Genomic DNA, 14,686 nt, shown 5'->3' on the forward strand with positions numbered 1-14,686 from the left:
AGACAAGCCGTGGGCACAGGATCTGGGGAGCACTGGTTTCCTGGTCTGCCCCAGAGCCGCCCCGTGGACAGCCACTGAGTCCTCCCTCCCTGTGCCTCCCCGTCACCCGGATATGATCGCTGGTGGGGGATTTTAATTAACCTCCGGTGCTCACAGGGTCAGATGCTTCCGGTTTCCACTGCCAGGCCTTTGCGTGCAGGGAGCCATGGCAGCAGGGAGCACACAGGGTCCTCCCTGAGAGGACCCTCCCTCTGGCCAAGGCCATTCTCTCTGAGCACGACCACGGGGCTGATCCCACCCAGAATGAAGGGCAAAGGCCCAGCTGGAGGCGGCGGGTTCTGGCCCCGCCACACGGAGCGGCAGCAGCAGGTGGCTCTGCAGTGGCCCCCAGGCTGTGTCTGCAGGTACGTGGGTGGGGCTGGACACCAGATGATAAACTGTGAGCCGTGCGGCCCAGCCTTAGCCTCCATGACTGGCACCTGAGTGCCTCCGGCAGCGCGAGGCTGAGCGAGGGCAGCCCCTCCTCCCAAATCACTGGGGTGGGGTGGGCAGGTCTCCACGGGGGGCCCAAGGGATGCTGACAGGTGACGGACCTGCTCTGTGGGTCAGCACTGTGCAGGGTAGGTTCTTTGGGATATAAGTTACATTTAATGAAGCGCCTTAGAAAATATTAGAAGGGAAAGAACATTGAATAGAGCCGCTGGCAGCCTGCTCTCCAAACCGGCGCTTACAAAGGGCAGTTCTGCTCCAAGACCCAGAAAGTCCTCCCAGAAACCCCAGAGCGAACATGTACTCCCGGAAACACCCAACACCAACCACGCTCAACTTAGAAGACAAACTTCCTTCGGGTTAGGATTGACTTCCGGCCTGTGCATGGTTGGGCCAAAGGAAGTGGACTTCCCCCGAGCTCTGTGATTGGCTCCCAGGATGCAGCAGGGGGCAGGACTTCCTGCTCAGGGGCCGAATGAGCTCGTCCCATCTTTAACAGGAGGTGGGCTCAGCCGTTGCTATGAGACCCGCTGACGTTTCTGGCCCTGCCCCCAGACCCCACCTTCCTAGTTCGGGGGTGGGGCTGAGGTACAACCCCAGCCCCCAGGCCGCCCGGGGTATTGTGGGTATATGCGGCCATGGTGAGAGGTAGCCAATGGGCGCTCGGCTCTCAGTGACTCTGTCTCCCGCACCCTGTGGTTTCTGAGGAACTTTCGCTCACCGGGTGGCGTCTGCTCTCGGGTCTGGGACAGCTCCAGAGCCGGCGGGGGAGAGGCCGTCTCCTCGTCTCCCACACGGGAGAGGTAGACGGCGGGGTCTGCAAAGACTGAGGAGCCACGGCACACTGGGCCATCCTTGCTCGCCTGTGGACCTTCCAGCCCCGACCTCCGAGAGGGGACAGAGGCTGGGGTGGCCAACGACTCGCCCGCCCAGAGGAAGCGCCTGGGAAACCCAGGCCAGGACTCAGGGGTGCTCTGGGCCGTGGACAGGCGCGCACGTGGGTGCTCTAGGGCAGCGCCGCCCCAGGACCCATGAGCTCAGGACCCTCCTAAACCTCACCCTGGGCACGGCGGATGCCCCTCGCCTTTAAAATACGCGGGGAGCAGTGCACGCTCTGTGGGCCCGAGCATGGGACGCTGCGCCCAGACCCCCATGCACCCCGGTCCCACGGAGCCCGCCCCTGAGTGCAGCTGGGAACTGGGCAGAGTTGGCCCTTGGCCCTCTCAGCCTCGGGGAGCAGGGATGACGCTGTTAATTGTTAAATCAACAACAGGAATCACTGTGCACTAAAACCCATGCAGGACCTCTATCTTCATGAGTTGTATTATAAGAATTAACTGTAAAACTAGTTCTCCACACTGTGTGTGTGTGTGTGTGTGTGTGCAAATTGTTGAAATATTTACTTAGTATAGAGTGGGTCTTAGTATAAATTTGATTGAAGGGGCCGGCGCTGTGGCACAGCAGTTTAACGCCCTGGCCTGAATCGCCGGCATCCTATATGGGCTCTGGTTCAAGTCCCAGCTGCTTCACTTCTGTTCCAGCTCTCTGCTATGGCCTGGGAAAGAAGTAGAAGATGACCCAAATCCTGGGTCACTGAACTCATTTGGGAGACCTAGAGGAAGCTCCTGGCTCCTTGCTGCATATCCGTGTAGCTCCAGCTCTTGTGGCCAATTGGGGAGTGAACCAATGGATGGAAGACCTCTCTTTCTCTGTCTCTCTCTGCTTCTCCTTTTCTCTCTGTGTAACTCTCAACTAAATACATAAATCTTTTTTAAAAACACATTTGATAGAAAATGAATCTTAGTGGAGAATGGGACTTGGAGTGGGAGAGTGTGGAGGAGGAGGAGTGGGAGTGTGGGAAGAATCTCTCTATTCCTAAAGTTGTACTTACGAAATTTGTATTCATTAAATGAAAGGTTTCTTTGGTAAAAAAAATAATAATTGAACGTGGGCTGGCGTTGTGACTCAGCGAGTGAAGGTGCTGCCTGAGACGCCAGCATCCCACAAGGGAGCACGGGTTCGAGTCCCAGCTGCTCCACAGAATCCAGTTCCCAGCTGATGCACTTGAGAAAGCAGCAGGAGAAGTCCACGTGCTTGGGCACCTGCACCCATGTGGAAACCTGGATGGAGTTCCAAGCCCCTGACTTCAGCTTGGTGTACCATAACCACTGCAGCCATCTGGGGAGTGGACCAGTGGATGGAAGACCACATACCCCCGCTTCCCCGGTAACTCTGCCCTTCAAAAATATAGATAAATAAATAAAAGGAACTGAATTCATGGGAACAGGGAGTTGCAGTAAATCCACCCACATGTCCTGTACTGGTGGGACTCGGCTCTAGGAACCCTGTGCCGGGTGAGTCTGGTCATGGGACATCAAGGAGTCCCGGCACACACCTGCATGATGGCGCCTACTTCACTCTGGGCTCTGAACTCCGCCGTTCACTCCTGGGCTGGGAACGGCAGAGCTGGCTGCTGTATTCCTATGAGAATATCCACCGGGGGCCGGGCGTCCTCCTGCAGTGGTGCAGACCTGCGTATCTAGGACTCTGCCCGCAGAAGCCGCGCAGCAAGAGTACGATGAGGTCGGCAGCTGTCAGCTTCATTAGAATGTTGGGGGCGCCGGCGTACAGGCGACTGTGGCTGACCAAAACGTGCCCTGACACCTGACGACGCCGTGACTCGGGAATCCAACATTCTCCCTCAGTCTAAACGCCAGGCTGCAAAGCTTCATGGGAATTCCTCCCACACATTTATTCAGGTAGGAAACACACATACACATGCATGCCCACACACTCCCAAATTTACATACACTGTTCCCAAGGACAGGAAAAAGGAACGTTATATCAGGATCAGGCAAGGAGAAAGTGCAATCAAAACCAGAGACGGAAACAGTCAGATGGGGAAATCCTGGACGGAACTCCCGTAAACTTAGACTCCCAAGAAAACGCTCACAAAGATTACTCGTTCCTATAAGAAGAGAGAATGCAGGGGAGATGAGCACACCGGTTGGTTGGTGGTGGTGAAGGCAGGCACGGGTTGCTTGATACTAAAGAATCGATGGCGTTCAATACATTACCAGAAGTCACAGCTCATCAGACACAGACAAAGCTGTTTTTGTCTGAGAGATTTTGCATCCTCCTGTCAGTCATCACATCTTCTCTCCGGAACGTCAATTCAAGTGCTTTGCCCACTGCTCAAATGGGGCTTTTGTGTTTCCATGTAAATCATGAGTTTTGTTTTACTCCAGGCTGCTGGAGGTCTGGGCTCTGCTAAGTGGAGCTGTGTGGATTTCCCTTGGAGCGCTGACGGGAGTTCGTGTGTGGACCGCGATCCTGCGACCTGACTGTGACCAGTGAGGGCAGTTTCTGGTTGAGACGTTGGGTTGTCTTTAGGTAAGATGACGTCATCAGGAAAGAGCCGACATGGCTTCCTTCCAAATATGGACGCTTCTGTGGCTTCTTCTCGCCCACCTGGTCTGGCGAGGACTTGCAGGGCCGCGCAGAGCAGCAGTCAGGGTTCACGTTTCCTACAAGGTCCGCACTCTTCCTCTACGGAGACAGCGGCAAAGCAGCGCGCACTCCCCTCAGTGACGTGTGAGCGCAGCATGTCCACGTGCGCCTGCGCAGTCTCGTGTCGTTGTGTGTCTGAGTAGCATGTGATCGTACGCATGCGCAGTCCTGTCTTCTGCGCCTGTACAGTCACGTGTTGGGCTGTGTCCCCGAGGCCAGTGGCGGTGTGCGCCTGCGCAATCCCTTGTCAAAGTACTAATGCGCAGTCCAGAGTCGGTGTGCGTGTGCGCGAGGCCGCCTCAGGTGAGTCCGTGTCCGCCCACACGGGGAAGCTGAGGCTCAGGGCAGAGGGGTGTGTGAGGGGACGCAGTGAGGGCGCCTCCCCCGGGAGTCAGGGCAGGCGGCAGGGAGGGGGCGGCGCAGGTCCTGGGAGGCCTCAGGGCCCCGCAGCGGGGTGGTCGGGTCAGGGGAAGCTGTGGCTGAGGGGCGTGGGAGCGGCGTCCGCGGCGGAGGGGGCGTCCGGGCCTCCCCCGCCCTGGGTCGGGCCCCGGGACCTCCGGGCCGGGCGGGAGCGGGGCTGTGCCCACCTGCGTCCTCCGGAAGTGGCCGGGCTGCAACCCCACAGGAGGGGCTGAGGGCGGGAACGACCCCACCCCGGGGCGCATCAGCCCACCTGAGGGGCGGCTCCGGGAGGCCCGTGTCCTTGGTGCTGGGTCCTGGCCCTGGGAGAGGAGGGCGGAGCCGGCTGACAGGGCGGGGCGGGGCGGGGCCCCATCCCTGCAGGGCGTCTGTGCCCCCATCCTGGGGACTGAGGGCCTGGCTGCGGTGGGGGCGGTGCCCCTTCCTGTGGGGTGTGGACGGAACAGCCCTGCGATGCTGGGAGGACCCGGCCTCCGAGCGTCCACACCCGGTGTGTGTCCGTGCCGCGGGCGCTGTGCTGGGGCCGGCGGAGAGGACGCCATGACCCCGCCCTCGTGGTCCTGCTCTGCCTGGGGGAGACGGGAAGACGGGGAGGGGAGACCCTGCTCTGGGAGGGACCCCGCCCCCGCCCACCGCCCGGCCCCGCCCACAGCCAGGTCCTGCTCCTTGGAGACACCAGGCTCAGGAGCCCCAGGGAGGAGAGGACAGGCGCAGGGGCAGGGGCAACCCCTCACGGGGAGCTCTCCTCCAGGGCTGTGCGGGCCCAGGACCCGAGTGCAGGCAGGTGAGCGTGCCCCCACTGTGCCGGGTCCCCCACCCCCACCCCATGGGACAAGGGCCACCCCGGGCAGCTGGGGTGGGGACAGCAGCCCTGTCTGGTGAGGAGGGCATCTGGGAGGGTCCTGGCCTGCGAGGGGACGTGGTCCTGTGACCCAGCCTCTGGTTTCCTTCCAGGGACCCTCCCCAGACCTAGCCTCCGGGCTGAGCCAGGCTCTGTGATCGCCCTGGGCAGGCCTGGGGCCCTGTGGTGTCGGGGACCCTGGAGGCCAAGGAGTGCCGTCTCTATAGAGAGGGAATCCCAGAGCCCTGGGACAGAGCGATGCCCCTGGAGCCCGGAAACAAGGCCAAGTTCCCCACCCTCTCATGGCCGAGGTGTACGCGGGGCGCTACCGCTGTGTCTGCCTCAGTGCTGCTGGCTGCTCAGAGCCCAGTGCCGCCCTGGAGCTGGGGTGACAGTGAGGAAGCCACACCTGAGCAGGAGCTGGGTAGGTCACAGGGACGCTGAGAGGAGGCGTAGATGGGAATTGGGTGCGGGGCCTGGGCTCCTGGGCCAGACACCCAGAGTGAGGGTGGTGGGACTGCAGGGCAAGAGGGAGAAGGGTGTGGGCGGAGCCAGGGTGCAGCCCCGCCCCTCTTCCCACCTGACCCAGCAGGGCCCTCAGTGGTCCCTGCAGAGGGCCTGACGGGGTCACACAGGACTCGGGGTCGGCCCAGCACCCTGGCCGGCAGCCCCGGGCCAGGCTCCCACAGGGGCTGAGGTAGATGCAGCACTGGACAGGACCTGCCCAGGACGGGACTCACTCACACCCCAGGGGCTGTGGGCCTCTAGACCAGGTCACAGACTGCGGGGACGCAGCGGCACAGGCCATGGTGCAGTATGGGCCCTGGACCTGCTCCTATAGGGAGAAGCTTGCCAAGCTGTGGGTGCTGAGTGGCCCGGCCCCTGTGCGGCTCCCCTGGTGACCCAGCAGCACAGGGCAGCCCGACAGGGTGACATGGAGGCAGCTCATCAGAGGGCCACGCTGAGTTGCGTCGCCAGACATGGGGGCCTGGAAGTACAAGTCCACGGCAGGGCCAGGGTCTCCTCTTTGTCACCGTCCCCGCCCTGTTCTCAGGGGGACCGGAGCCCAGTAGCCCCTCGCACCCCCAGCCAGGCTCCTCCACTGGTTAGTGAGCTACAGGCCTGACCCAGGGCTCAGGCAGCTGCGGGGAGGTGGGGTCCTGGTTGACTGAGGCTGGAGGGGCTAGGTGAGCCCTCCGTGCACGCACCCAGCCTCAGCACCCAGGATCACACCTTGGAGAACCTCACCCGCATGGGCGTGGTAGGCTTGGTCCTGCTGGGCCTCGGGCTTTTGCTGGCCTAGGCTTGGTACAGCCAGAGAAGGACCTGGGCCGCTGGACAACACACGTCAGAGAGGCTGCTCCCTGGGGCGGGGGATGGGGGAGGCCGGGCATGCACGGTGAGAAGCCCCGGGAAGCGGGCGGAGCTCACCTGGGGTTGCAGGAATCCTGCTCAGGGGCAGGGACCCAGGTGGGCGGCTGGCGGTGCTGCTTCCCCGGGCTCCCACGCACATTCTGGGAAGGGGCTCCGGCCTCCCGCAGCCCTGCCCACCGCCCTGCAGGCTCCCGTGGGGTTCTGTGCTGTTCCTCTGCAGGGACCCCACACAGCTCAGTGGCTCTGAGTGTCCAAAGGAGCCCACCTAGAGGGCAGTGACGCCAGGATTCGCTCCCCTTGACCTTTAGCAATTGTGCCAGGAAATGGGCAGGACTCCAGTCACTCAAGATGGATTCTAAATTGCACTCACCAGAGGAGGCGATGACACGTGGGCTCAGATGTGGGAGGTCACAGTTAAAGGATCCAGGCTGGCAGTGTGGCGTTATGCATAAAAGCTGCCGCCTGTGGTGCCGGCATCCCCTGTGGGTACCAGTTCGAGTCCTGGCTGCTCCACTTCCGATCCAGTTCTATGCTATGGTCTGGGAAAGCAGCAGCAGATGGCCCAAGTGCTTAGGCCCCTGCATCCATCTGCGGGACTCAGAAGAAGCACCTGGCTCCTGGCTGGGGATCAGCCGAGCTCCGGCTGTGAGGGCCCATTGGGACTGAACCAGCAGATGGATACCTCTCTCAATCCTTCTCTCTATAACTCTGACTTTCAAATAAATATTTTAAAAAGCTTGTGGCTCATCAAACTCTAAGGTAAAATCCCAGATGACCATGGGCGTCTGCCCTCTGAGAGGACCACACAGAAGTGAAAGACTGAAAGTGTGTGCAGGGTTTCTTCAGGCACAGAAAGTTCAAGGTCACCTGGATTTCTCAGTGCTCGCCTAAAGTAAACCTACAACACGGTTGGCTCTGGCGGACGGCAGCACCCGGTGTTCTGGAAGAGTGTGGATGCCTGCCCGGCTTCCTCTGATGGCTGATTATTCTGCTTGTCTGTGCGGTGCAAGTTTGCATTTCCCACACAGTTCAGTGAGGCAGAGTTGAGGGTGTGCCTGGATACTTCTCCCATGTTTCCAATTAATGGTCTGGGGACTCCACCCCACCACAGCGTAGCTTAGGGAGTAAAGCCAACAGCTGCAGCGCTGGCATCACATATGGCTACCGGTTGGAGTCCTGGCTGTTCCACTGACGATCCAGCTCCCTACTTATGTGTCTGGGAAAGTAGTAGAGGATGGCCCAAGTGCTTGGGTCCCTGTGTTGCTGTGGATTCGTTCTGTGAAGAGGAGCACATTGGGGGCAAGTGGCACAGAGTCACCACACGGACCCGGGGAGCTGGGTAAAGCAGGCCAGAAGCAAGCAGCCTGCAACTCATTTATTTCAGTTGGGACAGCAGCTTATATAGCCAAGGCACCAAATCCCGTCAAGGGTGGTTTAAGCCCTAACCAATCACAGCCTGTTGCCAGGCAGTTTCTATAGCCATCCAATCACAGCCTGTTGCCAGGCAGGCTACATCGCCAGTGGCCATCTTGGCATGGCCTTCTTATTCTACCACATCCCTGCACCCACGTGGGAGACCCAGAAGAAGCACCTGGCTTCTGGCTTCAGCCTGGCCCAGCCATCTGGGGAGTGAGCCAGCTGATGGGAAACCTCTGTCTCTGTCTCTCCCCACTCTGTATCTCTCCCTCTCAAATAAATGTATCATTCTTTTAAAAAAAATTTAACACACCTAGAAGAAAATACCTGGATAAAGGTGATCTCAGAATTCATCACAGCATCTTAGCTGTGATTCTGAAAGTATGAGGAACAAATGGGAAAATGGCTGAATTGATCACCCCCAAAACTTCAGAAGTCTGTGCATCATGGACAGCTCTCAAGGGAACATAAAGACAAGGAACACATTGTGTAAAGATCTGGAAGCCACAGCAGGAAAAGCAAGGCTGCCACTCACTCAGCCCAAGGGAAGGGAAGGGAAAATAATGCCACAGAGAGGCACCCCCTGTTAGGTAGGAGGTCAGATAAGAGCTTATGTGTGTGTGACAAAGGCCTCTAGGACCAGCATATGCATCTCAGAGTCATCTGATAACGGTTCAGGGGCAGCCCAGTAGTTGCATCCTGCCCTGCCCCCTTCTACCCGATAACCTGCCAGGTGGGGTCCGCTCCCCTTCTGCCTGATCATCTTCCAGATGCAGCCCAGTGTCTGCATTTCAAATGCCCTGCTCCAGATCCTGATCTTCCAGGGCGTCTTGCTCACCCTTCCTCTAACCCAGGGCGGTGCCAGCCAAATTCCTCCTGTCTGATACCTTCAGGGGGGGAAACTCAGGAGTTTTTCTATTTGCATCCAAGAAGTCCTTTGTTTCAAGAGGAGCAGAGGTAGGGAGGCAAGACCCATCCCCTTAAAAACTCCCGGCCTCAACCAGGCTGCAAGCTCAGCCCTCTGCCTCACTGCTGAGCTGCCCAACTGGCCTGGCAGGTGTACTCTCCACTCAAGCATGTAACCTCGCGCTCCCCCCAGTGTGAGCGCCTGGGCACTCTCTCAGGTTCTGTCTGGAGAGGGACCCATCCGTTCTTACGGATGCCCCTTCCCTAATAAACATTGCTATTTTACTATCTACTACTCTCTGTCTCACACCTGAATTCTTTCTTCCGCGAAGATAAAAACCCTGCCATTCACCAGTAAAACCCCAACACCCACCACACTGGTCACTTCTGGAAGACATAGTAAGCTGAGTGTGGTCAGGGTGTGGGGAAATCGCAGCGCTGAGATGCGGCTGAAATGTGCAAAGGTTTGGCCACTGTGGAAAGAGGCTCGTAGTTCCTCAAAGCACCAGACCCAGCCTCGGCACAGCACAGAGCAACCCACCCCCTGCACGGAGTCAGGCGCTCCCATCAAACCACATCCTGGCAAGGGTCATGGACAGGCGCAGTGCTCACCAGTGTGCTGAGTGCAGGCTCTGTGGAGCGTTCTCACTGCTGAGGGCCAGGGGGAAGCCCTGACAACCATCCAGGGACTGTGCACACAGGCATCCGCCAGGGACAGGAGCCAGATGTGCACCGGAGATGCGGGGCTCAGGGAGGTGGGTCCCTGTCTCCGTAGGAACTCTGCTGAGCCCCAGGAAGCCGTGAAGTGAGGATGCATGTGGCATGGGGTGCAGCCACACACAAAGGCCCCACATAGCACTGTTCCCAGAAACACCCAGGGCTGGGAGCCCACAGAGCCCTGGGGCTGGGCAGGGCTGGCGGGGCTGGCCTCTGCATGGTGTGGGGCTTCCTTCTGGGGCGAGGCCAGAGGGGGTGGTTGCGTTTCTGCAGCTCTGCTGTGAACCCCACTGCATGCACGCTTTGCCAGCCCCTGTTTTCTGGGAGGGGGACTTCCTCTCAACCAGACGCAGGGCTAAGGAAAGGACAGATGCCTGTCAGTGTCTTTCCTGTGATATGCTGTCCTGGGTTCTCACCTGGGGCCCCCCGCCCAAGAGCAGGCAGCTGAGAGCCTGCCCTCTCACCTCCACCCCCAAACATGGTTGAGGATGGGTTCATCCATTCTGTCTGGGACCTGGCACTGCTTCAGATTCACCTTTGGGTCCTTGGGCGCTCCTAGGGACGTCTGAGGAGCGGCCCCTACCAGAACGGTGCTGTCCCCACGTCTGAATCTGGAAGGGACACTGCAGGACCCTGAGACTGGAGTGTTGCAGCCACGGCCAACCAGAGAGGGCAGGTGTCGGGCATCCCCCCACCACAGAGACGCTGGAGGACGACGTCACCTGTTCAGGTCGCTCAGGAAGCGGCACCCCCATGTCATCCAGGAGCACGGAGCCCAGGTGCTCAGACCAGGGGAGGAGAGGCCGTGGCGGGCTCAGGAAGCAGGTGCCAGGGACCCCCAGCCCTACGCAGATTGTGGCCACGCAGTAGCCTAGAACCTGCTCCCAGTCCCCCTCCATCAAATGAGAAACCGGGCACAGTATATGCACCATGAGTCTCCGGCTGGCTTGGGACCAGGGCACCACCATGCTCTCAGTTCCCAGAGGAGCTAGGGGCCTCTGCCCCCAGACACCCTCCCCTCTTCAAGCCCCCACCAGGCCCGGGCCAGTCATCTGCCAGCAGGACCGCACCCAGGCCCGTGTCCCCTGTTGTGGGCCATCCTGCACCTTCCACAGGCACAGCTGGGCTGCAGCTCAGCCACACCTCTGCAGGGTCTGCCTTCTTCATTTGCTCCTGGCAGCTCCAAAAGGCCTGGAAGATTCCGTCACCCTCCCCACGGGATCCAGCCCTCCCCTCCCCTCCCCCCGCCCCAGCCCCCACACCTGCACTCAACAGTCAGGAAAGGGAAGTGCATGTCTCGGCCACCCGGCCTCTGCAGGGAGAACCAAACCCTCACCAGGCAGCTCCTGAGCCCCGCCCACAAGGGGCACACCCTGGGTGGGGCTGGCAGAGAGGAGGGAGGCTGGGCAGGCACAGCGAAGGGGGCAGCGGAGGCGGGGGCCTGGTCCTAGCTGTCCCCAGAACCCGCTGTGTCCTGGGACCCATCCTGAGGGACAGCGGGGGAGGTCGGGGAGGGGCTGCTCCCTTCCTGTGAGGCCGCAGATGAGGAACCCGTGACGTCTCCCCGCTCATCTCCAGCCGGGCTCTGGGCCTGTGCCCCTCACAGCTACTCTGCTCCACGGGACCATGGGCGGCGGGGCCCAGACCCCGGCCCTCACTGCCCTCCTCTGTCTGGGTGAGCCGGGGACACGGGGACAATGGGACCCCTCACAGGTGCGGGGGGGACAGTGCCCTGCCCCAGCTGGGACCCCAGGGCTCAGAGGACCAGGGCAGGCCTGGGCGTCTCAGCAGGGGTGGGAGTGGGGAGCAGCTCTCACGGGGACCTCTCTTCCTGGGCTGTGCCGGGTGCCAGGGGGTGGGGTACAGGCGGGTGAGTCTCCCCTGACCTGGCTCAGCGCCAGGGAATCCAGACAGCTCAGGTTAAGGAGCCCAGGGGGGCTGGGCTGATGGTGATGGCTGGGAGGGGCTGGGAGTGGAGCTGGGGAATGGGGTGGGGAGGGGCGGCACCCGGGGTCTACAGCTCTGATTCCCTTCCAGTGACCTTCCCCAAGCCCTCCATCTGGGCCGACCCAGGCCCCCTGGTCGCCGTGGGGAGCCCTGTGACCCTCTGGTGCCAGGGGTCTCTGCAGGCTGAGGTCTATCGTGTGTATAAAGAGGGCAGCCCTCAGCCCTGGGAAGTGCGGACTCAGCAGGACTCCAGACACAAGGCTGACTTCCCCATCACCATGTCCATGAGCTCCTGCGACTCAGGGCAGTACTGGTGTGTGTATCGGACCCCGCTCGGCCTCTCCCAGCCCAGTGACCCCCTGATCCTGGTGGTGACAGGTAAGGGGTGTCCCCTGTCTAGAGTGGCTCCAGGTCACAGAAGGAAGCCAAGTGGGGTGCACAGGGCGGCAGCCCCCCAACACAGCTCTGCCCTCCCCTGCAGGGATGTTCCCGGCACCCTCCCTGTCAGCCCAGCCAAGCCCCGTGGTGGCGTCAGGAGGGACCGTGTCCCTCTCCTGTCGCTCAGAGTATGATGATGCCCGCACTGTCCATCTGCTGAAGGAGGGCAGTGCCGGCCCCCTGCACAGCCTGGAAGCCAGGTTCTCCCATGGGGCTGGGGTGTGGCAGGCCACCTTCCTCCTGGGCCCTGTGGACAGCACCCAGGGGGGCATCTACAGGTGCTTCCGCGCTCACAGCAGCCAGCCCCATGTGTGGTCACTGCCCAGTGAGCCCCTGGATCTCCAGGTCACATGTGAGGGGCCCGGTGCCCATGGAGCCTGGGTGGGGCGGGAGTTGCAGGAAGGCTGACCCTGCGGGAGTGGTGAACACCTGCACACCCTGCCGGCTGTGGGATGCTCCCTCCACACGCCATCCTCTCTCCCAGGAATGCACAGGAAACCCTCCCTGCAGGCCCAGCCGGGGCCCTCGGTGCCCTGGGGAGCAATGGTGGCCCTGCGCTGTGGCTCTGAGGAGGCGATGGACACCTTTCTCCTGCACAAAGTGGGCTCAGGCGCCCCTCCCCAGCGCCTGCGTGTCCCAGGCTCGGCCATGGCAGCTCAGGCCACCTTCACGCTGGGGCCTGTGACCTCGGCCCACGGGGGCACCTACAGGTGCTATGGCAGCCACAGCACCGACCACTACCTGTGGTCATGGCCGAGTGAACCCCTGCAGCTCGAGGTGTCAGGTGAGGGTTCCAGTCCTGTGTCCTCGGTGGTCCTGGTCAGTGAAGGGCTGTCCCCAGGAGAGGGCTGGGTGGGGAGAGGACCTAGGGTAGTTCACCAGGGAGTTGGAACAGCAGAGGACTTCAGCCTGAGGGCCCGGGTCCTCAGTGCTGAGTCCACGGGGAGGGCAGGGTCTCCTCCTCATGTCCCATCCCTGTTCTCAGGGGGACCAGAGCCCAGCAGCTCCTCGCACCCCCAGCCAGGCTCCCCCGCTGGTGAGTCAGCCTCAGGCCGGACCGAGGGCTCAGGCTGCTGCGGGGAGGTGGGGTCCTGGGTGACTGGGTCGGGCTGGCCTAGGTGACCCCTCCGTGTACTCCCCCACTCCAGCGCCCGAGGACCACACCTTGGAGAACCTCATCCGCATGGGCGTGGCGGGCTTGGTCCTGCTGGGCCTCGGACTTCTGCTGGCGGAGGCTTGGTACAGCCACAAGAGGACCCGGGCTGCAGGCCGGCGGTGACCTGGAGAGAGGACAGCGCTGGGTCAGAGAAGCCACGCCCTAAGGGGCAGAGACTAGGAGATTCTGCGGGCACAGTGGGGAACCGTCCCCCACGGTGTGGGTGCTGGGAGCTGTCTGGGGGCGTCAGGGACTGTTTATTCAGCTGTGGACTTCTGCCCTGTGGCTGTGCCCTGTCCTGCCTGGCTCTCCGGTGGGACAGCGCCACCTGCAGGCCGCATGTAGACCCGCACCCGCCTCTGCTTTGCTCCGCCCTCAGGGAGCCTTTGGCTCTGTTTCTGGTGAATGCAGTTCCCAGTGCGCATGCGTGAGAATCCGCGTTTCCAGCCAAGAACACGGAGCTTGCGCCAAGTAACGGAAGAAACGAGCGAAATCGGATTTCAGGGTGGGCGAGGTCCATCCCACACGGGACGCTCACGGCCTCTCAGGCCCCGAGTCCTTCCCTGGGCTTGGGACGCCTTGCGTGTGGGGGCTCAGAAGGGTCACACGGGAACCGGTGCCCGGGAGACTGACGGGCGGGTGTCTGGGCACTGCTTAGCGGCCGCTCTGAAACAAGCATGCTTTCTGTGGGGGTGCCGCTAGCCGTCTTACGGCCACCCTCCAGGAGCCCCTGTGAGGTCTGTGATGCGGGCTGGGAAGAGACGCCCCCAGCTGCCTTCCGGGTGCCGGGGGCTCCTCCGTCAGGGTCCCGCTGTGCACCTCGGGTTCCTGCTGCATAGTGATATGCAGGGAAGCAGAACTCCAAACTCCATGGAAGCCAAGCAGTTACTTAGGGCAAAGGGGGACTGGAGCAGCTTAGTCAGTGTGGGGCATGTGACTGGAGGGATGACAATGGAGCGAAGAGTTCATGTGGGGCCGCTACTGTACACACCACATTAAATCCCCAGCCTGCAGGGCCAACACCCCATAGGGCGTGGCTTTGAGTCCCAGCTGCTTCACTTCTGCTCTAGCTCCCTGCTAATGCACCTGGGAAAGCAGCAGAAGGTGGTCCAAGTCCCTGGTCCCCTGCACCCACACGGGAGATGGGGAAGACGATCCTGGCTCATGGCATAGCCCTGGCTCAGGCCTTTGTGGCCATTTGGGGAGTGAACCAGCAGATGGAAGACTTTCTCTCTCTCTCTCTCTCTCTCTCTCTCTCTCTCTCTCTCTCTCTCGGTCTCTATCTAGCTCTGTAACTCTTTCAAATAAATTAATTTTTTTAAAAGTTAAAGTTGGGCCGGCGCCGCGGCTCACTAGGCTAATCCTCCGCCTAGCGGCGCCGGCACACCAGGTTCTAGTCCCGGTTGGGGCGCCGGATTCTGTCCCGCTTGCCCCTCTTCCAGGCCAGCTCTCTGCTGTGGCCGGGGAGTGCA

At 61.1% G+C, this 14,686-nt stretch overlaps 1 protein-coding gene across 1 annotated transcript; it reads left to right on the plus strand.

The window, feature by feature from the left end:
* Nucleotides 1-303: 303 nt before the first annotated feature.
* On the plus strand, nt 304-13,337 carry LOC138846779 (leukocyte immunoglobulin-like receptor subfamily A member 6). The gene is given in 10 exon segments (XM_070063484.1): nt 304-404; nt 4,253-4,302; nt 5,171-5,203; nt 5,374-5,457; nt 5,460-5,684; nt 11,711-11,998; nt 12,102-12,403; nt 12,470-12,842; nt 13,044-13,094; nt 13,207-13,337. Coding segments are annotated over 10 exon segments (1,638 nt in total).
* The last annotated feature ends 1,349 nt before the right edge of the window (nt 13,338-14,686 follow it).

This window comes from Oryctolagus cuniculus, chromosome 18, assembly GCF_964237555.1.
Source record: "Oryctolagus cuniculus chromosome 18, mOryCun1.1, whole genome shotgun sequence".
NCBI lineage: Eukaryota > Metazoa > Chordata > Mammalia > Lagomorpha > Leporidae > Oryctolagus > Oryctolagus cuniculus.